This window comes from Nyctereutes procyonoides, unplaced genomic scaffold, assembly GCF_905146905.1.
Source record: "Nyctereutes procyonoides isolate TBG_1078 unplaced genomic scaffold, NYPRO_anot_genome, whole genome shotgun sequence".
NCBI classification, from domain to species: Eukaryota; Metazoa; Chordata; class Mammalia; order Carnivora; family Canidae; genus Nyctereutes; species Nyctereutes procyonoides.
In genome coordinates, this window is record NW_026575130.1 from 14,194,795 (window position 1) to 14,220,591 (window position 25,797).

At 37.3% G+C, this 25,797-nt stretch overlaps 1 protein-coding gene across 1 annotated transcript; it reads right to left on the bottom strand.

Moving 5' to 3' along the window:
- Window positions 1–8,615: 8,615 nt before the first annotated feature.
- On the bottom strand, window positions 8,616–24,585 carry CISD2 (CDGSH iron sulfur domain 2). The gene is made up of 3 exons (XM_055342349.1): window positions 24,353–24,585; window positions 10,544–10,758; window positions 8,616–9,079 (listed from the first exon to the last, which is right to left on the bottom strand). Exons 1-3 carry the CDS (start codon window positions 24,453–24,455, stop codon window positions 8,990–8,992), a joined length of 408 nt encoding a protein of 135 aa, XP_055198324.1. The 5' UTR covers window positions 24,456–24,585; the 3' UTR covers window positions 8,616–8,989.
- Between the last annotated feature and the right edge of the window lie 1,212 nt (window positions 24,586–25,797).

Genomic DNA, 25,797 nt, shown 5'->3' on the forward strand with positions numbered 1-25,797 from the left:
TTTGATATGGTGTCAGTGGGCTTTTGAGCTAATCAACCCAGGCACCAGTATACAGAGGCTTCCTTTGCTTCATTCATATACATAACAGTGACTCCCTTTATGGCTTTTTTTTTTTTTTTTTGCTTACTATTGTTCATTGTATTTTACTCGTTTTTTGGGTTTTTATTGGCATTATTTTCGTAAAAAGTCAGTTCATTGTAGTCTGGTATCTTACCACTTATTATCAAAACTGCTGTAGCAGCCCCGGTGGCTCAGTGGTTTAGCACTGCCTTCAGCCCAGATTCTGGAGACTTGGGATCAAGTCCCAGGTCAGGCTCCCTGCATGGAGCCTGCTTCTCCCTCTGCCTGTGTCTCTGCCTCTCTCTCTCTCTCTCTCTCTCTCTGTGTGTCCCTCATGAATAAATAAAATCTTTAAAAAAAAAAAAAGATGCAAAACTACTGTAATAGGAATTTTATTTCATTCTTTGTCCTGCTTAACTGAAACTGCTCCAGGTAAGGTCATCAATGACCTTTATGTTATCAGCTGCAATTAATGTTTTACATTTTCTTACAGTGTTTATGGAGGTTTAATTTATGTAATTCAAAATGGGATAGCATACATGGAATTTAATATTTTTTTCTTTTTTGTTTACTTTCTCCTCTTTCTCCCAAAATCTGTCTTTACTCCCTCTACCCTCTCCAGACAATTAATGTCATCCTCATTAGAAGATTTCATCCCATTTTTCTCCACACTCATAAAATCATATGCAAACACACATACATATACACACACATTACCCAAACTAAGAGTGTATATATACTACAAGTCTACATGTATATACAGAGAAATGTATTATCATATAAAGGGATTTGGGGATTAAACACCCATACTTCACCTTGCTTTTTTAAAATTTTATTTTATTTTATTTATTTATTCATGAGAGGCAGAGAGAGAGAGAGAGGCAGAGAGAGAAGCAGGCTCCATGCAGGGAGCCCAATGCAGGACTTGATCCCAGGCCTCCAGGATCACGCCCTGGGCCGAAGGCAGGCACTAAACCACTGAGCCATCCAGGGATCCCCTCATCTTGCTTTTTATCACTACATAGAAATGCTGAGTCAATTAATACAGTTCTAATTGTATTTTCCACTAAGATCAATGTTACAATAAAAAACATTATATATATTTTTCCATACATACTGATTTTATTTTCATAAGATTTCTGTGACATATATTTTTTCTCCCATTACCAAGTTATCTTCCAAAAAATCGTAATAATCCATATTTCTTCTCAGCAATGTATAAGGGTACTTTGGTCCCCTACTCCAAAATCCTCACCAGCATTAGGTACTCTTCTTCTTGATAGATGACCATCTAATGGGGTCTAATGGGGTATAAAATGACAATCCTCAAATGCTTTATTTGTATTTTCTTGAGGCCTAGTGAGCTGGAGCATAATTTTACATTTTGGTCATTTGGATTTACTTTTCTATGGCCATGTCTTTATATTATTTAGCCACATTTTTGTGTTGTATTTTCTTATAAGTGCTAATTGTATAATACATATTATCATTATATATTATAAAATACATGTTAATATAGATGGTTAACTCTTTGTAACCCATGCTGTAATTTACGCCATATCCATATTATTAATATTTGACTTTATTTTTATCACAAAAAAGTTAATTTTTGCCACATAGGTTTTCCCTGTCATTAGTCTATTTTCTCTCCCTCTCTTCGAGACGCCTACTCTCTATCTTTAAAATGATTTTAGACATCATTTTATGTGTCACATCAAAGCCCTTTAATGTAATTTGGGAATCCAGTTTTGTTTTCTTTGAACTGAAACACATTGTCATATATTAAATGTTCATATATATCTACTCTCAATTCTTTTCTTTTTTTAAAAAAATATTTTATTTATTTATTCTTGAGAGAGAGAGAGAGAGAGAGAGAGAGGCAGAGACACAGGTAGATGGCGAAACAGGCTCCATGCAGTGAGCTCAATGGGGGACTCGATCCCTGAACTCTGGGATGATGCTCTGGGCTGAAGGCAGGCGCTAAACCGCTGAGCCACCCAGGGAACCACTCAATTCTTTTCTACCAATCTTGTTTATCCTTATTTAGTGCAATTGCTTTTCTTATATCAGCTGACTTGATTCTAATGTGTCCTAGTATATGGTGGTATCTGGTGAGTAAAGTTCCTCTCAGTCTTTATTTTTTTTTTTGTAGAATTTTTTTGTTCTTCCATGTAAACCTTAAGATAATTTTTTTAAAGATTTTATTCACTTATTCATGAGAGACACAGAGAGAGAGGCAGAGACCTAGGGAGAGGGAGAAGCAGGCTCTCTGTGGGGAGCCCAATGCAGAACTCAATTCCAGGACTGCAGGATCACAACGTGAGCCAAAGGCAGACACTCAACCACTAAGCCACCCAGGTGCCTCAAACCTTAAGACAATGTAATCCAATCTTTTAAATACTCTTCGGATTCTAATGTGAATTTTATTAAATTTGTATATTAATTTTTTCATTATATATTTTTTAAGTAGGCTCCATGCATATAGCATGGAGCCCATTGTGGAACCTCAAATCACGACCCTGAGATCAAGACCTGAGCTGAGATCAAAAGTTGGACACTTAACTGACTGAGCCAGCCAGGTGCCCTTATATATTAATTTTATAAGATTTATATTTTTACACTAGCAAGTTTTTTTCCTGGGTTGAAATGTCATTATCATTCCATTGCTTTTAATAACATGTTCATAGTTCCCCTACCCCCACCCCCCATGGCCTTTTGCCTTTCTTGGTAAATTTCTTTTACCCTTTTTTTTTTCACTATTTTTCCACTATTGTGAATGGAATATTTTTCCCATTACCATTTCAAGATGCTTATTAATATTAAATTTTGTAGATTCATTGTTTCCAAATAACCTACAAAATCTTTTTGTTTTTCCTAATCTCTGATTTTTTTTTAATTTTTTTTATTTATGATAGTCATACAGAGAGAGAGAGAGAGAGGCAGAGACATAGGCAGAGGGAGAAGCAGGCTCCATGCACCGGGAGCCTGACGTGGGATTCGATCCCGGGTCTCCAGGATCGGGCTCTGGGCCAGAGGCAGGCGCCAAACCGCTGCGCCACCCAGAGATCCCTAATCTCTGATTTCTTAGGCATACAATTGTATCAACAGTTTTCTATTTTCCTCTATTTGTACTGATTATTCCACTTTTTAATCTTGTCACTTTCACTGGCTCCTCCAAGATACTTTTTAATAATATATAATGATAGTACGCATTTTCTGCTAGTTCCTGATTTTAAATGAGTTTGATATTAAATACTTGTAGGCTTTTCATAAATAACCTTCATTGTTTAGTTTCCTTCAATTTCTATTTTACTGAAGAATCTTCATTAAGGGGTGCCTGGGTGGCTCAGTTGGGTTAAGCATCTACCTTTGGCTCAGGTCATGATCCTAGGGTCCTCTAATTGAGCCCCGCATCCAGCTCCCTGCTGAGCGGGGAGTCTGCCTCTCCCTCTGCCTGCCGCTTGCTCTGCTTGTGCTCTGTCAAATAAATAAAGAAAATCTTAAAAAAAAAAAAATCTTCATTAGGTATGGCTATTGAATCTTAGCAATAATACTTTCAGCATTTATTGATATGATGTTTTCTTTAATTCGTTTATGTGATTGTGTGAATAAATTTACTGATCAAAATACTCTTAATTCTAGAGTACAGGTTTCTTTGCCATAGTATATTACTTTTTTTTAACTGTGCTGCATTTTTATTAGAATGTTCTTTGATATGTGTGAGATTGCTCTCAGTTTCTGTGTTTATCAGCTTTTCATATTAATATTATATAACTAAATTAAATGAGTTGGAAAGTTTTTCCTATTTAAGAAATTGGGGGTAGGACCCCCTGTGTGGCTGAGTGGGTTGAGTGTCTGCCTTTGGCTCAGGTTATGATCCTGGGGTCCTGGGATTGAGCCCTGCATCAGGCTCTGTGCTCCGGGGAGAGCGTGCTCCTCCCTCTCTGGCTTGTACTGTCAAATAAATGGATAAATTCTTTAAAAAAAAAAAAAAAAAAGAGAAGGGGGTAATTTAACATTGGAATTATTTTCCTTGCAATCTTAGCACTTATTTTTTAAGGATTCATTTTAGAGAGAGTGCAAGCACATGGAGAGGAGAGGCAGAGGAAGAGTGAGAGAGAGTCACAAGTAGATAGTGTTAAGCACGGAGCCCCATGTTGTGGGGGGGTGTGTGCACTAGATCTCAGGACCTGAACTAAAACCATAAGTAGGACACTTAACCAACTGTACCACCCAGGTGCCCCAAGTACTTTTTAAATATGGATTTAAGGGGGATCCCTGGGTGGCTCAGTGGTTCAGCACCTGCCTTTGGCCCGGGATGTGATCCTGGAGTCCCGGGATCAAGTCCTAAGTCAGGCTCCCAGCATGGAGCCTGCTTCTCCTTCTGCCTGTGTCTCTGCCTCTCTCTCTATCATGAATAAATAAATAAAATCTTTAAAAATAAATAAATAAATAAATATGGATTTAAAAACTCACTTAAAAAACCCTCACTTTTATGTTCTCATTTGACAATCTACTAACATTTTACATTTCATCTTAGGTCATTTTTGGTCATTTATGTTTTTCTAGGAATTTATTCATTTCCTATAGGTTTTCCACTGTGTTGCTTATAAAGTAGTATGCAGTATTTTAAAGTATCATTCTATCTTCATTTTATTTCACTTCTTGGCAGCACTCAACTAGCTTTAGACTGTACTAAGTTTAGAGTTTCTTAAATTTGTTGAATGGGTGTTACTGATGCCTATCTTCAGTGTGATTAAGGCAGAGGAATATATGATGGATACTTAAGGGAAAGTACAGGAAATTTGAAAATTTAGTAAATCATTTCTTGACATTTTTTATTTTCTCACTAGCACAGGGTTCACTTCTGTAATTATGCAATTTCCTACCCTTTGCCCCTTTTCTATATTATTGGAGAATTACAGCCTTATATTAGAGATCAGGAATTTAACATTGCGGCTGATCAATTTGACAACAGTAAATATTGAATTTGACAACAGAGAATAGAGTCACAGATATACTCTTTTTATAAGTAAAGAATCAAATATTTAAACCAAAGGACAATTAGAGGGTGATGTCATCTATGAGTAACAACATAGGTATGCCTCACTGAACAAATTTTCAATGTCCTTCAAGACCATAACTAATGTAAAATGGCATACTATAATTGCTAATAATTAATATGGACTGTCTACTTTTTATACTAAAATAATGCTTGCTATAACATGACTCCACTAAACTGGATTTCTGCAAAAGATAAAAGCACTCACTATCTGAACATGAAAAAATAAAGTGAGCTTCCAGGAAAAGACTATCGTGACAAAGTGAAACACAACTTCAGATGATGCAGTGTAGCTAAAAACAGAACAAAACAGATGGGCGTCCTCTGCAGTCCAACCTTTGGTGCAAAGGGACTCCATGACCAGCAAGACAGTGAGGCAGTCATAGGCCTGCTGCTGAGTGGTTTTCAAGCAAGCATATTTTATCCTCCCAAAGGTGGAGGTCATCTAATATGATTTGTGTGGTTTAAAACACTGTTCCTTTAGTTTTCCTCATACTTTAACAAATTATGTATTGAATTACAGTCATTAAGCTTGACAAATGATTCAATTAAATGGAAAAACTTCCTATGATAACCCTCCAAATACCTAAGAATGAGTCAAGATATATTCTGCATAAATTTTCCGCCTGGATATACCACTTTAAGTGGCTAAGCTTTTTAACTATTTGAAGTAGAAACTGGTATCTCCAAATGTAAAACATATCCTGTCTCCTACCATACACTGTCTATCTTGATTCAAATTCATCATTAGGGATCCCTGGGTGGCGCAGCGGTTTGGCGCCTGCCTTTGGCCCAGGGCGCGATCCTGGAGACCCGGGATCGAATCCCACATCGGGCTCCCGGTGCATGGAGCCTGCTTCTCCCTCTGCCTGTGTCTCTGCCTCTCTCTCTCTCTGTGACTATCATAAATAAATAAAAATTAAAAAAAAAAGATTGTATCAAATTCATCATTAAACATCACTTGTATAGTCTGATCACAGAGATGCTCTCAGGGACAGTGATGTGCAGGGTCCTATGTTAAACTGTCTCAAGCTGCTAAGCTTTTAATGTTCACATTAAATTTATTGTTTGGTTCTCTCCCCTGCCATCAGCTGTTATATTTTATTATTTACCTGTCACTAGAGCAAGACCTTATCCATATCTGTGATTTTTTTCAGAGAAATCAGATAACCAAATTTATTAGAATAAGCAGACTGAAAGTGGGGACCTGAGGTATTCAATTTAGATGTTTCTGGTGGGTAGTTAATAAAATATCCACCATAACTTAAGAACCCTAATGAACAGCAGAGTCTTAAAATTAAAACTCTCTTTGCAGAGGGAGAGTCTGATAACATGTTTCTACTGGAAAACTATAGGAACCACAATAAGGCAGGCAGAACTATATGATCAGCAACTGGCTTAAGTAGCTTCCCATAAACTTATTAACAAATTAGGTTACAAAATACAAAAGCCATTTAATGAATCATCGTATGAGGCATTGAACTCAAAGCTGAATTGTAATGTGCTTTTAAAATACAATTTGTTTAATTACTCATATGAATGAATCATTAATACCTCAAGCCTGCTCAACAGTTTTGAATACCTGATATTTATGTAATGGTGGTGCTCATTTGCTGATTAAGGTGAAGAGCAGTTCCCTGGGTAAGGAGAGGCAGGCCTCAAAGCCATCCCATGACAGTAATAGTGTTATTTCTTAAAGGTTCTAGAAACCCAAGACTTGTATTTCAAGAGCTGTTATCTTCTGTTTTAACAATTCAGAAGCAGTTATTAGATAACCATTTTTTAAAGTAGATAAATTCTGTGAATTTACAAGAGGAAGTGACAGCCATTAATAATGCTTATGTAAAGGGAGTCATTAAAATAACAGCTTGCTACCAGCCCTAGGCTTCTGAAAAATCTGCACAGGTAGGAAAATATTTGGACACAGCTCTTTACCATATTTCAAAAACTGAAAATGTGGGGAGCAAAAACTATTCTGAGAGTACAGTCCTTATACTTTTGGGGTATTAAAGTTACCTTTTATGAGATAGTTTTCAAATCTTTTTTTTTTAATTTTATTTATTTATGATAGTCAGAGAGAGAGAGAGAGAGAGAGGCAGAGACACAGGCAGAGGGAGAAGCAGGCTCCATGCCCCGGGAGCCTGACGTGGGATTCGATCCCAGGTCTCCAGGATCGCGCCCTGGGCCAAAGGCAGGCGCTAAACCGCTGCGCCACCCAGGGATCCCAGTTTTCAAATCTTTATATAGTTTAGTTGACAAAATTTAAAGTTGATAATTTCATTTTAGTCTCCACATTTTTAGGAAATGTTAGCTTCTCCTGTGAAACCTAAGTATGGGAACCAGTAGAATACACATGTCGCTGTGTGGCAGTAAATATTTTATAGAAAATATTTCATGACTGCAGACCATGGATATTCAAACTTTTGGTAAGGAAAATTTTTCCCAAAGTCCTAGGATCAACTATGGAAAAATAATTGCTCCATCTGATAGTGAAGCCCCTTAACAGTGTTAAAGAGAAGGTTTTAGGAAAGAACACCCAGAGCCATAGTGACAGCAGTGGTATATTTCTACTCTTTCCACACAGGAAGAGATTAACTATTTCATATATACACCTTGTAAAACTTCTCAAAACCACAACTATATTTCTAACCCTAACTTTAAAATTCCTGTTAGTCATGAGAGTCAAGATCACACAATAGAACCTACTGACAATATGCAATAAATTACAAATGTACGTACTGGACTTAGTGCAATGTCCCATATGTACATGTGGTAACTATTAGCTTTGATTATTATTGGGAGAATTAAATGTTTGCCTCCTGTACCTTTTTTTTTTTTGTATATAAAAAAGACACAGTAAACTGACAGGATGTACCTTTAATAAACAGACTTAAGGACAGCTATTAATATAAGAACTGTAACATACAATAAAACTAAATAGACCACGGCTAAAAAATTACACAAGTTTTAAAGATTCTCCAATAAGTTTATTTAGCATACTTTATTTTACATTTTATTGGATTATACTGTTATAAAGAGAAAAATGTATATGATTTTGAATCACTGAACCATTTATTATTTTAATATGAGTTCAGATATACTTTATTTCTAATTAACCTTCAAATTGCAGCAGCTCATGAATTTAGTATAAGTATTCCTCCCCTTCCATCCCACCCTGTCACTGAGTCAAAGAGTTCATGATACATATACAAAACACACACCTAAAGAGACACAAACAAGCCTTTGTAAAGCAAACACATTTTTTTAATAATGTAAATAACTATTCCTTTTTGGAACTTTCTATATCCAGTTCATGTCTTTTCTGAAATTGGGATATTCACACTTTAATTAGACATAATGTTTATAAAGCAAAGCATTTATCTCTTTGAAAACTCAAGTAATTCTTGACAGCAATATTTTTCTTACTGATCTGAAAAGAAGAGTGTGGAAGGCCAAAGAGGAAAAGTCACTTCAAATGATCAGAACAGAAGACTGAAAAATAATATGTTTAATGTAGGGAGAAAAAATTTAAGTGTAGATTCCATAAAAAATATTGATATTCAAAGGAAGAGCTTTGGACCCACTGCCAAAAACAGATTCTTCTCAGTTAATGAAAACCAAGACATTGTCTTTGAAGTAAGAATGAAAGGGTTGTACAATTTAATTTCTATATAAATGACCGTTTGAATACACAAAGTATCAAATATAAACAGTAGTGTAGAAGAAAATAAATTGGCAGAAATAATTACTCAACCAGTAGCAATAATTAAGACTACCATTTAAAAGATCTTCTATACATAAAAAATGAAAAAATATTGTTATAGAATTTTACAGCACACAACTTAATTCAATCCTAATTCATTACTATTATACTTCTTTCTTCTTCAGTATTAGTGGGCCCACATTATCTCCTGTCAATTCATTGTGTTTATTATGTGAACCATCACAGGCAGGAAACTAGAAAGGAAAAAGAATTACAAGTGTTATTTTAAAAATGATTCAGTAAGTAGGAATATTTGTGAAATGCTCTTACAAGGAAGTACATAACTTTGAAGAAAAAATTATCAGATAGCTTTCCTGAGTAATGTATATTCTACATCTAACCTAACTACATTCCAATATCACAGCAAGTTTAATAATTTTAAATAATTTATTATTTGATATAGATTTTTTGGATTATTTTTGATTATTCCAAGAGTCAATAAAACAGGTTTAAAGGGCGATCAAAATAAGCTCTTGTTCTCTGTAGAGCTCCAAATTAGAACTCCTCTCTTCACTTATTTAAATTTGAAAAGAATGTACTGTTGTACCTTGAACAACAGGTTTGAACTGTATGGGACCATTTAACTGTGGATTTTTTTTCAATAAACACAATACAGTACTGTAAATGAATTTTCTCTTCTTTATGGTTTTTTTACTAACAATTTTTTCTGTAGCTTACTTCATTGTAAGAATAAAGTATGTAACACATCTAACATACAAAATAGGTGTTAACTGACCTCATGTCATCTGTAAGTCTTCTAGACAACAGTAAGCTATTAAGTTTTGGGAGAACCAAAATATATTATCTCATGTTTCCCCACTATAAAACTCACACATACTGTATAGTTTTTGAAAAAATTTAAAATGCATATTTAGAAATTCACTCAAAGATAACAATAATCCAGATTTTGAGATATTTTTTCCTATGCATTTTACTAAGCGTATTCCTTTTTTAAAAACAAAATTGGGATCAAACTGTACTGTGATTTTCTTAATAACTACATCATGCTCTCAAGTCATTAAAATAGTCTTAAAAACATGATTTGTAATAGCTTCCTAACATCCCATAATTTATATTATACCATAATCATTCCCATTATCAGACTCTTAGATTATTTCCAAAACTTTATTACAAAAAAAAAGTTGTGAAGAACGTTACTATACTTAAAACTTCAAATAACCTATGATCATAGTACTAGAAAACAAATCTCACCAGCTACTTATAATACTTATCACTCCATACTTATTTCCACATTAAAAAACATCCATAATTATAGCTGCCATTTATTAGCTCGTCTTATAAGGAGGTACTGTACATACATCTCACTACATCCTAAAAAATGTGTATAATATTGACATATTATAAAAAAAAAAAAAACCCTGAACATCAGAGATTAAAGATTAAGAAACCTGCCTAACCAAAGTCACACTATAAGTGGCGGACATCAGCTTTGAAGCATAAGATTTCTATCTTTCCTTGCACTGCTGTAACTTTTCTCATGTAGGTAAGTATCCAACATAAAATGCAAACTTTAACTTAGGAATATAAATTTTCAGTACTGAATACTGCGGAAAAATCATTCATCTCAAAGAACCTCAAAACTGGGACTTAAGAACAACTTTGCACAATTTTAGAATACGTGTAAGCATATATCTTACCGTCTTAGAACGCCAACACCTACAGTAAGCTGCTTTAGTGAGACACAAATCTTCAATGTTTATTTCATTCACCACTTTGGGATTTTCCTTTTGTATTTTAAGATTAATCAAGCTATCCTTCTGTTGTTTTTTCTTCGGGAGGAATGGACGAATTGCAAGGTAGCCAAGTAGTGCAAGTACACCAAGGAAAGGCAGTAACCGAAGCCATTCTGAAACTGAACATGTACAGATTTAACAGTACTCTCTTAATAGAGCTCAAACAGCACATGTAGTCCTTGGATTTATCCTTTACTTGTTCTTTACTTCTCATGTTAATCTCTTACCTAACTTATCTATAACATAACACTATGCATAAATAACACAATCAAGCTACCTATACCTGAGACCACTTTGTTTTATTTGTGGGCTAACTTAAGACTTGTAAAACTGGAACACAAAACTTTGAGAAATAGATCCTGTGTCAAATATCCTATTTTACTATCTTCACACTAAGTATATTTAACTTGGTTTTTATTTCAAGAGTAATGATCACCATTACAAAGTTCAATGTGTGACATATTTTACAGGTTTAGAAAACATTTCCGCCATGTCTAAAATCATACAACAGGGGATGCCAGGGTGGCTCCGCGGTGGAGCATCTGCCTTCGGCTTGGGGCGTCATCCTGGAGACCTGGGATCAAGTCCCACATCGGGCTCCCTGCATGGAGACTGCTTCTCCCTCTGCCGGTGTCTCTGCCTCTCTCTCTCTCTCTGTGTCTCTTATGAATAAATAAAATCTTTAAAAAATAAAAATAGGGCAGCCTGGGTGGCTCAGCGGTTGAGTGCCACCTTCAGCCCAGGGCGTGATCCTGGAGACCCGGGATCGAGTCCTGCATAGGGCTCCCTGCATGGACCCTGCTGCTCCCTCTGCCTGTGTCTCTGCCTCTCTTTCTCTGTCTGTCTCTCATAAACAAATAAAATCTTTAAAAAATATATCATACAACAGAATATCAAAAAATGAATATTTTACCATTGATTTAGGATTCCAGATAAAACATGTCTTCAATGCTTTAATTTACATTTTTGTAAGACATAGGGATTCCGAAAGAAATGTCTGAACAGACTGAAATTTTCATACACTGAAAATTCTCATTATTACATACATCTTATTCCCTAAGTGTTCATTAAATGCCTTCGGGAATACTAAATACTGCCTCAGGGGGGTTAGGGAATATAAATAAATAAATAAAATGGTCCCTATATCTATGAAGACAAATACATAAGGAAACCAAGATAAACATTTCAGCATGCAGTCAGTAAATGCTGGCTAGTGCTGTGACTCTGTGGGGCTCTGTAGAGAATCCTTTCTATTCTTAAATGTTATCATTTGACAATCTTCACTGAGTATTTAACTGATATCTTGCTAAGCACTATGTAGAAATAGCATAGTCAAGAAAAAGAAAAACTAAAGATTATGTGCCAAGGCATGCTAATGAATGTTAACAATAGACTATGCTAAGAGTACAACTGTATTTTATTTAACTCTTTTAAGCTGTGTTATTTATTTTTTTAAGATTTATTTATTTATTCATGAGAGACACAGACTGAGAGAGAGAGGCAGAGACATAGGCAGAGGGAGAAGCAGGCTCCTCACAGGTAGCCTGATGTGGGACTCGATACCAGATCCCAGGATCCCGACCTGAGCAAAGGCAGATGCTCAATCACTGAACCATGCAGGCATCCCCGTATTTAAAATTTTATCTGCTCTTTTCTTGGTAAAACTACTTCCCAGAGATAATTGTTCTACCATGCAAGTATTAAAAGACTGGTTTAATACAAACTCTTCCAAAATGCAGGAAGCCCGATGTGGGACTCGATCCCGGGACCCCAGGACCACACCCTGGGCATGAGGCAGGCGCTTAAACCTCTGAGCCACCCAGGGATCCCCCCAAAATGAAACTATTTTTGATACAACACCAAGCCAAAGGTTTGTTATTAGGTCTAAATGAAACAACCTATTTATATACTCCATGTATAGAACCTGCAAGAGTGCCTAGCACAGAGAAGATACATAATAAATGATAACATTTATTACTAGATTAGGGAAGTTGGTAGCAACTGCTTGCAAACTTAACTTGATAACAGTATATAGTTGAAATCTTTGGGAATATGACAATGTTAGTTGCCAGAATGAAGCTCTGTAAGGACAAGGACTTTGTCATGTTGGCTGTTCTATTCTCATAATCGAAGTGGAGATACTTCGTATAGATTCTTTTAATGAACTAAAGTTCTGGAAATGAACTGTTTCTCCGGGAGAAGGGGGTCTGCCTATGGATCAGTTGTCCAATATAGGAGCCACTAGCCACACTGCTTTGATTTGTACCTCGGATTTTGTTTTAAACAAGTATGGTAAGATGACAGACGAGACAACTGAGTTGAAAGTAAAGTTTATTGTTTGTAATTCCGAAGAGGGGGTACACCATGCCACACAGGACCACAGAGGGAAGTACCAGCTTTGGTCAGGAGGAAGGTAAGAGGAAAGAACCAGCACAAATCTTTACTGTGGTTTCCATCAAAAAGGCAAAGGAATAATTTCTGTGGGCTCTGGGCTATAGGGATAGTCTGCAATTGTCTAGTACTTAGCCCTGGTGATTAGGGCAGGAGAAATACAGGCGTGGTACGTGAGAGTAACATAAAGGTGACGGTTGGTTTGCATATGAAAGGTGAGTTCACAAGGCAAGTTGTTTATTATCTCTAGGAATTAGCTACTCCTGGGAAGGTGCAGGTTCTTCTTGGCCCCAAAGTGTCAAAGCACCATAAAATATAGAAAATAAAAAAACATGATTAATACACATATACAGCTATTTACTTTTAAAATTCAAAATTGAATTTCTAAGACAAACTAGTCACATATCACCAGCTCAACAGCGACATATGACTAGTGGCTACCATATCTGACAGCCCAGAGAACACTTCCATCATGTTTTTTGGATGGCACTGCTACAGACCATTACTTCAATAAAGTAACTTCTCTGTAGTATGGCATAGCTGCTTTGACAGCTTCAGCACCCATCTCTTAACGTACCTGAAGGCACCCAAAGCTACCACCTAGTAGCTGCCTTCCAGTGTTCTTTGCAAAGGTATTCCTTCTGTCTTTCTACCTCTATTCTATTGGATTAATTTGTGTACACCCTTTAAGATTAGGGTCAAATACTGCTTTCTCCAAAACCCTTCCCTGATATAACAAAGCAAAATCGATCACTTTTACTTCCAAGCCCTTTGTCCTTGTTTATCACTCTACTGTCATCTGCTTATAAATTTGACTCATAAGCCTATAAGAAAAGGAGCTACATATCACTCTCCCTAGAGCAAAGTAGATACCTCCAAGGTGTTTTATGAATGACTTAAATAAATGAATGCCGAGCATAAACGTCAGTCCCATTCTCAATCACCACAGAGTACTATGACTATTGACTTACACTTATCTTCTAGATCAGGCAATGAATGTGTGACATTGCTATTGACCCCAACACCTAGTAAAATATTTTGTAGTAGTTATTCAATAAATATTTATTAAATGTAGAGTAACTTTAAGTATTATTCTATATTACAAAGTTTAAAAATCATGAAAGGTTAAATGAGTCAAAGTCAAAAAGTAAATAAATAGGAATTTAAAGTTGAAAACCTTCACTTAGATTCCTAAGTTTAACATTTCCTGTCTGAACCCACAAATCTCAGGGAATAAAAGGCATTAATACTTTAAAAAATCTACCTCAGGAAATGTTCATTGGACATAATTCCTTGGTAAAACATTACTCTGTGGTAATATGGTCATAAAAAATACTATTATCTCCTATAACAAAGTAATAATTGATACAACAGTCTGAGTGCAATTTACTTTTTGAAAGTGATAAACTTCAATTTAAGTATAGAAAAGCTTTATAAAAAAATAATACAGCCTATGAAGCTTAATTAAATCACTTTAAATATATTTATTAAGGTTGATTTTTAATGAACAAGTATGGAATACAGAAAAATCAAACAAATTTACAAAAAATTTTAAGAACAGCTATCTCTTATGAACCTGTATGATATATGCTGAGCTATTACAGATACTTTAGATACTATGAAGGGAAAACTATTACCTCCTAACTGTTAGGTATAATGTATGTTTTGTACAGTATATATTTTTTAATGCTTAGGATTATCAAAAATAGAATTTTTTTTACAAAATTTAGAAAAGTATAAAAAAACTTTTAATCTTATCAGTCAAGAGTTGGTAACATTTTACTTTTTTTTTTTTTTTGCTCTATAAATATATATGTTTTAAATATTTAAAAACCAAAACTAAGACCATGTTGTATACACAGTCCTTTAACTTTATTATCAGGGACATTTCCCAAGTTCTTAGTATCATTTGGAAACATGAATTTTAATGGCTACATCCATCCATTTTGTCCCCACAATCACAATCTAGGATCTATAAAAGCAAAGGTCTTATTTGTCTTGGTCACCACTGTATTCTCAAATACTGCTTGGTTCAATTTATTTTATTCTATATTGAGTCATAATTACAGTTCAGCCTGTTGAGCTTTGAGGTAAGTATTAAATTTGATGAGTTTTTGAACTATATAGACTTATAAACACCACCTAAAGCAAGATACAGGGTATTTCCACCATTCTAAAAAGTTTGCTCTTTTTATAAGCCCCTGAGTTCTCTCACCAATTTAAGTACTTAATAGATATTACTGAATTAAGAAAACTGATCTCTTTGCTATTCTTAAACCATCTGGTTTTAATTTTTTACTATATAATAAGCCATGATGTCGAGACAATGTGGTAACGCAAGTGTAGCAGCTTTCTTATTTGTCTCTATGTACCCAGTACTCAGTACAGTGCCTGGCACAAGAGCAGGATTTCAATACATAACTAATTCATAGTTTAGCTGTTGTATAAATCCAGATTCTCATATACTCGGAATCAGGTTTCTTTGGTCTGTACAACAGGAACAACATCATTTACTCATAAATACTCACAACATCCTAAATATTGCACTAGGTGCTGGGGATCCAGGCTGATGGATAAGGTCCCTGTTCTCATAGGGTATATATTTTAGAGAAGATAACCACAAACAAGTAAACAAATAAGCAGGAATGTTTTAGACTATAATAAGAGCTATGAAGAAAACAAACAAGATGATATAAGAAAATAAAGACTATCCTAGAGGCAAAGCAGTAGGCTGACTGTAACTTTAAGAAAGGGAGACAGGAAGGAAAAAAATATCTTTAAGCCAAGATCTAAAAGAAAGAAAAGCTAAGGGCTCCAAAAGACTTGAGAAAAGAACTTTCGAAGCACAAGGAGGAGTACATGTAAAGAAACTTCCAATTTCATAGAACTGCTGGGAGGAATGAATGAATGAAGTTGGAAACCACTCTGTAAAAACTATTGAGCACTGGGAAAGGAAGCTACTAATGCATTCTGCCCCAAAACTAGTTATGTAAATATCTGTCTCCTCACCCACTATCCTCTAACAGAGACTTACACAAACCAAGACTTCAATGAATTTTAACTGAAGTGAGTCTGTGCTCATTAAACTGATATTCAAAGTGACTCCTGTTAGATATGCATATATTTGCCTTTGTTCAAGGCTTACAAATGATAACAGTGTAAGTTAACAGGTAAGAATTCTATTTAAATGCACCCAAAAGCATAAGATACCTAGGAATAAACCTAACCAAAGAGGTAAACGATCTATACCCTAAAAACTATAGAACACTTCTGAAAGAAATTGAGGAAGACACAAAGAGATGGAAAAATATTCCATGCTCATGGATTGGCAGAATTAATATTGTGAAAATGTCAATGTTACCCAGGGCAATTTACACATTTAATGCAATCCCTATCAAAATACCATGGACTTTCTTCAGAGAGTTAGAACAAATTATTTTAAGATTTGTGTGGAATCAGAAAAGACCCCGAATAGCCAGGGGAATTTTAAAAAAGAAAACCATAGCTGGGGGCATCACAATGCCAGATTTCAGGTTGTACTACAAAGCTGTGGTCATCAAGACAGTGTGGTACTGGCACAAAAACAGACACATAGATCAATGGAACAGAATAGAGAACCCAGAAGTGGACCCTGAACTTTATGGTCAACTAATATTCGATAAGGGAGAAAACACTGGAAGAAAGACAGTCTCTTCAATAAATGGTGCTGGGAAAATTGGACATCCACATGCAGAAGAATGAAACTAGACCACTCTCTTTCACCATACACAAAGATAAACTCAAAATGGATGAAAGATCTAAATGTGAGACAAGATTCCATCAAAATCCTAGAGGAGAACACAGGCAACACCCTTTTTGAACTTGGCCACAGTAACTTCTTGCAAGATACATCCACGAAGGCAAAAGAAACAAAAGCAAAAATAACTATTGGGACTTCATCAAGATAAGAAGCTTTTGCACAGCAAAGGATACAGTCAACAAAACTCAAAGACAACCTACAGAATGGGAGAAGATATTTGCAAATGACGTATCAGATAAAGGGCTAGTTTCCATAATCTATAAAGAACTTATTAAACTCAACACCAAAGAAACAAACAATCCAATCATGAAATGGGCAAAAGACATGAAGAGAAACCTCACAGAGGAAGACATAGACATGGCCAACATGCACATGAGAAAATGCTCTGCATCACTTGCCATCAGGGAAATCCAAATCAAAACCACAATGAGATACCACCTCACACCAGTGAGAATGGGGAGACTTAACAAGGCAGGAAACCACAAATGTTGGAGAGGATGCAGAGAAAAGGGAACCCTCTTACACTGTTGGTGGGAATGTGAACTGGTACAGCCACTCTGGAAAACTGTGTGGAGGTTCCTCAAAGAGTTAAAAATAGACCTGCCCTATGACCCAGCAATTGCACTGTTGGGGATTTACCCCAAAGATACAGATGCAATGAAACGCCGGGACACCTGCACCCCGATGTTTCTAGCAGCAATGTCCACAATAGCCAAACTGTGGAAGGAGCCTCGGTGTCCATCGAAAGATGAATGGATAAAGAAGATGTGGTTTATGTATACAATGGAATATTACTCAGCCATTAGAAACGACAAATACCCACCATTTGCTTCAACGTGGATGGAACTGGAGGGTATGATGATGAGTGAAGTAAGTCAATCGGAGAAGGACAAACATTATATGGTCTCATTCATTTGGGGAATATAAATAATAGTGAAAGGGAATATAAGGGAAGGGAGAAGAAATGTGTGGGAAATATCAGAAAGGGAGACAGAACATAAAGAGTCCTAACTCTGGGAAACGAACTAGGGGTGGTGGAAAGGGAGGAGGGCGGGGGGTGGGGGTGAATGGGTGATGGGCACTGAGGGGGGTACTTGACGGGATGAGCACTGAGAGTTATTCTGTATGTTGGTAAATTGAACACCAATAAAAAATAAATTTATTAAAAAAAATTCTGTTTAAACTAAGAAAAAAACTTTAAGCACCCTCAGGAAATATAAAACCCCACAGACAGATTAGGTGATATGACAGGTGAAGATACAAAAATTACAAGAGACAGTTCCACTCCAAAGAAGCTTTTCATCTAGTATGGAATACCAGTTCTATAAAAAAGGATTACAGTACTGTATAATCTGTGTAATTATAAATAAGCAACACAGAAAAAGACATGATTAACTCCGCAGGGATGAGCAGACTAGAGGATTTGGCACCTAACCAGGTTTCTGAAAGATGAGTAAGAGTATAGGAGTCCACAGGCTTATGGGAGGAGGGACTACATTTCACACAGAAGAAACAGGATAGGCAAAAGCACAGAGATATGAGGTGCATGAAAAGTTTAAGGAAGTAAGCACCACAATACTGTTGGAATGATGAAATAGGAGAGGAATTGTAGAGGTGGTAAGGTCCCAGATGATAAAAATTAACAGGTAAGTAAAATCTATTTGGTACATAAAAGGGAACTATTGATATATCTGAATACTAATATAAATGGAAAACTTCATTTATGAAATCAGATGGAATTATGGTATCAGATGGAAGATGGACTGGTAGAGAGACAGAGGGAAGAGCAGAAAGGGCCACTAGTTGGAGGACAAGATGCAAGACAATCGGTTAGAAATCCACTGAAATAATCCCCCCCCCGCCCCCGCCAAATAATGGAAACTTAAACTAAGGCAGCGGCCATTAAAGAGGACAAATGTATCCCCTAAAACTGCCTGAAGAGAAGATAGTCTAGAGAGAGAGAGAGGCAGAGACACAGGCAGAGGGAGAAGCAGGCTCCATGCGGGGAGCCTGATGTGGGACTTGATCCCGGGACTCCAGGATCACGCCCTGAGCCAAAGGCAGATGCTCAACTGCTGAGCCACCCAGGCATCCCTAGAGGAGATAGTCTGAAGCTTTCACTGGGAACAAAGTGATCAATCTTCATTGCCTTAAAACTTAAGAACCACTAACTTAGGTAGTAAAATCAACAGGATTGGGTGAGTGATCAAGTATAGAGCATCAGGTAAATGGTGGAAGTGAGGCTCCTTCATGATTCCCAGATTTCTGGTTTCATTATCTGGATGGATGGAGATACTGGTCTGTAATCTAAAAACAAACCAAAACAGAACGTAAGAAGAGCAGTTTTAAGCAGGAAAAGACCAGTGTTGTGTTGTAGAAGAAAGGAAAAATATGAGGTGTTGACATCCTTAAAGAGTGTAAGGGAGAAACTAAAGGCCAACAGTTACCAGCAAAAAAATTAGAGATACTGCTGGATTTCACAAGTCACAGCTTTCTTTAAGACAGAGTGAAATAGACCAGTGTAGAGGCTGCTCTGCAGATCCTAAAAGATGCCAACTCCCCCTGCTTCCTCATCCCAGAAAGACAAGGAAAAAGAGAAAAGATACCACTGAGAGAGCTACCGGCAGGGGAAGTGCCTTCCTCAGGGACAGCTTTGTTTCATTTAGGGCAGGAAGGTGCATCTATGAAAAATTATGAAATAGACAAGCCAGGAGTAGAAGATAACAGTGTGAGAGATCAAGGTTTGGGGGGGGGTAGATATTTTGGGCTGTAATTAAGTCAAGTACAGGGAACTGGCTGACCTCAACTAAAAAGGCACCCAGTTAGTTAGGCAGCATTTTGCTTATTCATTTGAATGTAAAAGGCTTGAATTTCCTTAAATTTTTCCTTTATTTCAAATTTTTCACTTCAGAAAGACCTTCTTCCTCTATCAGTGAAGTGTTCCTACTTCCATTTTTTTAAAAACACCTAACTTTTCTAAGTTAAAATAAAAAATCAGACCACATTAAAACTAAAATACCACGCAGGGTTCTAAATGTGTTTTGTAATATTCTACTTCCCACTGTTAAGATAAACAGACTAAGAAGGTAGAGTGAAAGAACCAGTACCACCAGAGAAACAAAATCTACATAGAAAAGAACATTTCAAAACAACCTGAGTAGCAAGCAATTTTAACATAAATTTTTTGAAAGTTCAGACATTGTTAAAAGTATCTCCTCAGAGAAATGGAATTCATCTTAAGACAGGGCAGATTCAAATAGCTACCTATCACACTTACTCCTGACCAAGATATATAAACAAATACTATGATAAAGACATTTGTAAAAAGTACATATAGACACACATGGATCTCAAAGAGGAGTTCTATCCTAAGAAACTAGGGTAGTCTTTTTTGCCTTCTCAAAAGCTGGCATATAATGATACCATAAAAATAATATTGGGAACTTGGTTCCTGGTAATAACATATTTTCATGTGTATCATTTCCAGGTAAGATACAGAAATGATTTCTATTTCTGAATTGTAAAAAGAGAAAGTAAAATATTTCCAATGGATGGTTTTGCTATTACCACTTAAACTGTTCTCCACAAAGGCTAGTATAATCTTTAATTCTTTAATTACACTGACTTTTATATATGGTTGGTTTAGGAAAAGGGGAAAAAACTTTTATAACTTATAGGAACTATGTAACTATTTCACCAAATTCACAAAAACAGTTTAAAATAAAAATCTTTGATCTTTTAGAAATAGTCTCTATTAAAAAAAGAAAAGAAATAGTCTCTATTATTTACATATTAATAAATGCAGCTTTCTGGGTTTGAACTTAATTTCTTATACATCCCTACTGAGAAAACTCACCTTTTGTTCCATTTCTTTCAAAAAAAAATCTGGTACATTTTACATACAATAAAATAAACAGAACTTAAGTGTTTAGCTCTGAGTTGTGACAATTAAATATACACCAGTAGCCTCAAGTGAAAATGTAAAAACATGCAAAATACTCCCATCACCCAAGAAAGTATTCTCCTGTCCCTTTCTAGTCTATTCTCCCACCACTGATATTTATAACCAAAGCTTTTTCACTCAACATAAAGTTTTTGAGATTCATCTGTGGATCAGTAATTTATCTCTTTTTATTGCCAACCCATATTTCACAATGAATATACTACAATTTTTTTTATCCACTCTCCTGTTGGTAGATATTTTGGTTGCTTCCACTTTGGGGCTATTATAAATAAAGCAGGTATGAACATGCTTGCAGAAGTTTTCTTATGGATATAGGTTTTCAACCCTGTTCCACTTCTAAATTCTTCATTCAAAATTTGCCCTTTCTGGATAAACAGAGCTAATGCCTTTAATCCTGTCAGCTCTGATGCGTCTGTGTTACTCTAGAAAAAATATTGATCATCTTCGGATTCACTACTTTATCTTTAGGAGCAAAACCCTTATGTTTCAAAGAAGCAACCAGGGTCAAGGAGGGAAGAGCTATTATATTTAAAGTTCCATAGCAAGCTTTTAAAACTACAAGTAAACTGTTTCTGACTTTTGAATAGGAAGATTTTGTTGTTCTATTTTAAAAGTTTACACAACAGGGAAAGCTTTGTTAAAGGTCAAATTATTGGAATAGACTATACTTCAAAAGTGTGGAATCACAGAAATTTATCTTAAAAGACTCACTGTTAAACATGTGACCTAAACAAAAATAGATTAAGTTGTTTCTAATAGATAAGGACTGTCTGTAAATACTGTAAAGTGATTAAGGATCTCCAAGTGTTTACTAAGAATGCAGAGTCATCGTGAGAGGGCCAATTACTTTACAAAAAACCGCTAGATCTAAATAGGGAAGAAAAAACAGGCAATAATAATGTAAGCTATAACTGTTCTAATTTTCACAAATAAAAAATGAGAACACTTTTGGTGTCCTAGACATTTTAAACAATTGCTGAAAAGTTATCTTCCAGGTTTTTGTTTCAACAAGTGTCTAAGTATGGATTCTAGAAGTAAATGTAATTAGCTATTACAATCTACTCTGAAGGGAAGACTCAGAGTGGAAATTGGTTGGTAGAAATTTTCTTCCACAGTACTCCAAAACAGATTCTTCAACTGTTATATTGTCATTGTCCATTTTTTCATACAGCAGTTATTACAAACATGCTAATACTTCCTAGCAAATAAACAATACAATGAGAAATAGAGTGACACACCTAATGGAACTTAAATATATATTTTTAAGACATTTATCAGAGTTGTCACTAGTTCTGAGAATCAGTCCTCAGTTTAAATATTTAACAGCTTTGAAGAGGAAGTTACTATATATTATTGAATTAAGGGAGAAAAGGTTTAGATTGAGTTTCCTTAATGTCTTTAATGGGAATTAAATATTTGTTGACAGTAGAAATCAAGAAAAAAAAGGTTCTAAAAATCTAGTCACGAAATCATAGACATACCTTCTATCTGTTCCAACTACACTCTTATTTACAGAAAACTGAATTTAACATAAAACCAGCCACCATTAGAATCAACGCATAATTCAGGTTTCACTGGGCTGGGGTGGGAGTAAGACGACTTCTTTCTTGACTTGACTTTAAAAACTTGTCAGTTAATTTGGGCAAATTATTAATATAAGTTAGCAAATGGGAACAAATGTCACAAAATGATCACATTCTTTTGAGCTCCTATTGCCAGGTGGTATCGTTTTGGTGAATACATTCAAGTGCGTAATTCAAAGGAGGAAAAAAACTCCTAACAATTGGTTCAAGGCTACTTACCACTGAACAGTGTGAATAAGATACATATATATACAAACATTGCAAATTTCCAACTGCAGGGGGATGGTTAGGCCTACAATGACGTTCATCTAAAATAGGATTATGTAGTTGTTAGAAAAAAGATGAGGAACACATTAAAATATGTAAAGCACTAAAGCAAAAGCAATGATAAAGAGGAAAAAAACATCAAATTTTTATTTAACTGCAGAAAATCTGTTACAATAGGATCAAAAGATTTTGATGTTTATAAATACTTAACTTGAAACATTTTCATTTTATGTTACTTTTTTATGCTGCTTCTGTTTAGATGTTTCTTTTAATGTCAATTATTCAGTTACCATGCTTTCTATTCAATGACATGCTTCCTACCAAGCCATAATTCAAAGAATCTCTAGATTTGGAATGTCATCTAGTTCATCTCATTGAAATCTACTATCTGACTCTGCCTTTAAAAAATATATATATGTGTGTGTGTGTGTGTGTGTATATATATATACATATATATATTTAAAAAAACAAAACCACCAAACAGAAGCCTTACTGTGTGTTGGAGCTGAAATCCATCTCTAAATAATCTTCACTAATTTGGTCCTAGTTCTGTCTTTTGGTCTACAGAAAATAATATTTCTTCTTCTTCCACCAGTAAGCCTTCCAAAAGCTGTGTTTTATGTCAGCTATCATGGAACTCCACACTGCTCCAGGCTAAGCAACCCTATTTATCTCAAAATTATCTTAAATTCATGCTTCATTCCCTGACATTCAGGACAGAGGAGTTCAAAGTTTGCCGAATCGATATGGTTCCCCCCCCCCCCCCCGCCTCACCATCCTAATCAGTCTCAATCAGGTTTACAAATACCCCACTCAAAACAAAACAAAAAAACAAATATCCCACTCACACAACACTCAAAACCCAACATCATCTTCCAAGTGTTGACCACATTTAATGAAAAGAAAATTTTCGTCCTTTAGATATGAAATCCTGAGTTGTGGGTTCTTTGTGGGGTTTTTTGTTTTGTTTTGTTTTGTTTTTGTGTGTGTGTGTGTTTGTAAAGGAGGGCTGTTAAATACAGAATGTCACATATATTCATCAAATCGTACTACTAGCCCCCGAAGGCTCTCTGGCGAACTCCCGTTACCTCAAGTTACCTTAACCACCGCTAGGCCCACAGTCAGGGAGTTGACCTCAAATGCCTCCGGGGCAGTGCAAGCCTTCCCTACGGGAACGGAGGTCACTCTCCGACGCGGTCACCGAACAAGACTGCCAGACAGCTCACTACGGCGTGCGTGTCTGCGTTTCTCTCCCCCCCACACACACACTCACACGCGATGGGTCAAACCCCGCCGAGAGCTCGGGACGTCTGATTCACAGCCCCTCCGATAACGATGACTTATCCTACTCTAGCATAAACAAGCACACTGCGGCGAGCGACGAGACATGAGAGGTCGCGGCCCGCACCCCGTCTTCCGTCACGGAAAGACACGGAAGAGCCGCTAACGCGAGGACCAGAGGTGGACTCCCGCGCGCCCCGCGGCGGCTGCGCCTGCGCCTGCGCCTGCGCCTGCGCCTGCGCCTGCGCCTGCGCCTGCGCCTGCGCCTGCGCCTGCGCGCGCCCCCGCCCTCCGCGCGCGGGGTCACGGGGTAACGCGCCGCTCGCCCAGCCCCGCCCCGCCCCTCGGCCCGGGGGATGTTAAGACCACCCCCGGCTCCCACCTGGGGAAACCTGCAAGGATGGGGACTCGCTGGAGGCGGGGGTTACCTGTGAGCCGGGCGAACCCGGTAATGCTCTCGGGCACAGGGAGCCGCTTTAGATACGCCGGGAGCTGCACCTTCACGATGCGGGCCACGCTCTCCAGCACCATCCTTGCCAGCAGCGTCCACTCCCCTCCCGCCTCGCGCCTCAGCTCCTCCCGCGCCTGCGCCCAGACGGGAAGCGGGGGCGGGCGCCGCGGCCTGGGTCCCGCGGCGGGCAGGAGGGGCAGGAGGGGGCGGCGCCGGGGGCCCCCGGAGGAGTGGTTGACCTGCTGGGCGCCGATTGGCGGCGGGCGAGTGACGTGCGTGCGCCGCCGCCGAGGGGGAGCGCGCGGCCGCGAGGCGCGGAGCGACGGGAAGGGCCGAGGAGCGAGGCCCTGCGCGGACTCTGGATGTGGAGGGGGTTCTGCTTGCACGTTGGGCCTCTTACAGCTGTGGACCCCGGAGGCCGGCAGAAAGGATACCGTGTCCGATGAGATAAAGCATGTGAGGGTGCTCTGTAACCGGAAAGTGCCTTTCAAAAGTGAGTTTCTCCTGGAGTCGCTTTTCCCTTGGGCCTAGTCTGGTCTCGGCCCCTTCTTCCCGGAACCGGTTTGGGCGCCTTGGCCCCAGGACTGCACACTTCTGAGAGCACCCTCCCCTTCTTCCCCGCGGTGCCTGTCTCGGTCCCCTCACCCCTACAAGACAGGTTTTTTTTTAAAAAAAAAAAAAAAAAAAGAAAGAAAAAATACCTAAGCGACGAACTGCTTAAAGCTAGCCGCTCGGCAGTTTTCTACAACCCTGAGGGTTTTGTTTGTTTTGTTTTTGCCTCTTAGATATGACCCGTGATAGTCCTTCTTCAGATACTTGCAGTTCCTTCTGCAGACCTTTTTTCTTTTTTCAGTTAACTAAAACTAGGAAGGTGGTAAAACAATATAAAAGCTTCAGGTGACTTTTATGTTGCAGGATTTCTGCTACAAGCTCAAGTATCCGTGAAGATCATTACGTTTAATTATGTTTCTAAATATTTTTTTAAAAATTGAAAAAGGGAGACAGCTTCATTTCCTTGCAGCGTCTTTCTTGACGTGACTTTCCTATTTTTACTGAAGTGAAATATCCGAAGTAATGCATTTGCTGACTGCATGTTGTGTATGTGGTTTGCTGACTTCATTCCGTGCCTCCTTACGGTTCTGAACTCCACCTGACCAATAACCTGTAATTCCAACGAACTGCTCCTGGTGCAGTATTTCATTTTGTGTGACTTAGTAGAACAGACGATTGTATTAAGTACGTTTTCTTCTTTAACTTTTCCTTGGTATTTTTTCATTTTAAAGTGAGAAAGGGAAGGCATTTTTCAAAACTTGTTCTCTGGACTCGAGTATGTGATGGCTTTTCACTTAAAAAAGATAACCATCAGTATGAGAGTTAGTTGAAATCTAGATATACTAATTTTCACTCACTTTGCCCTGTTCA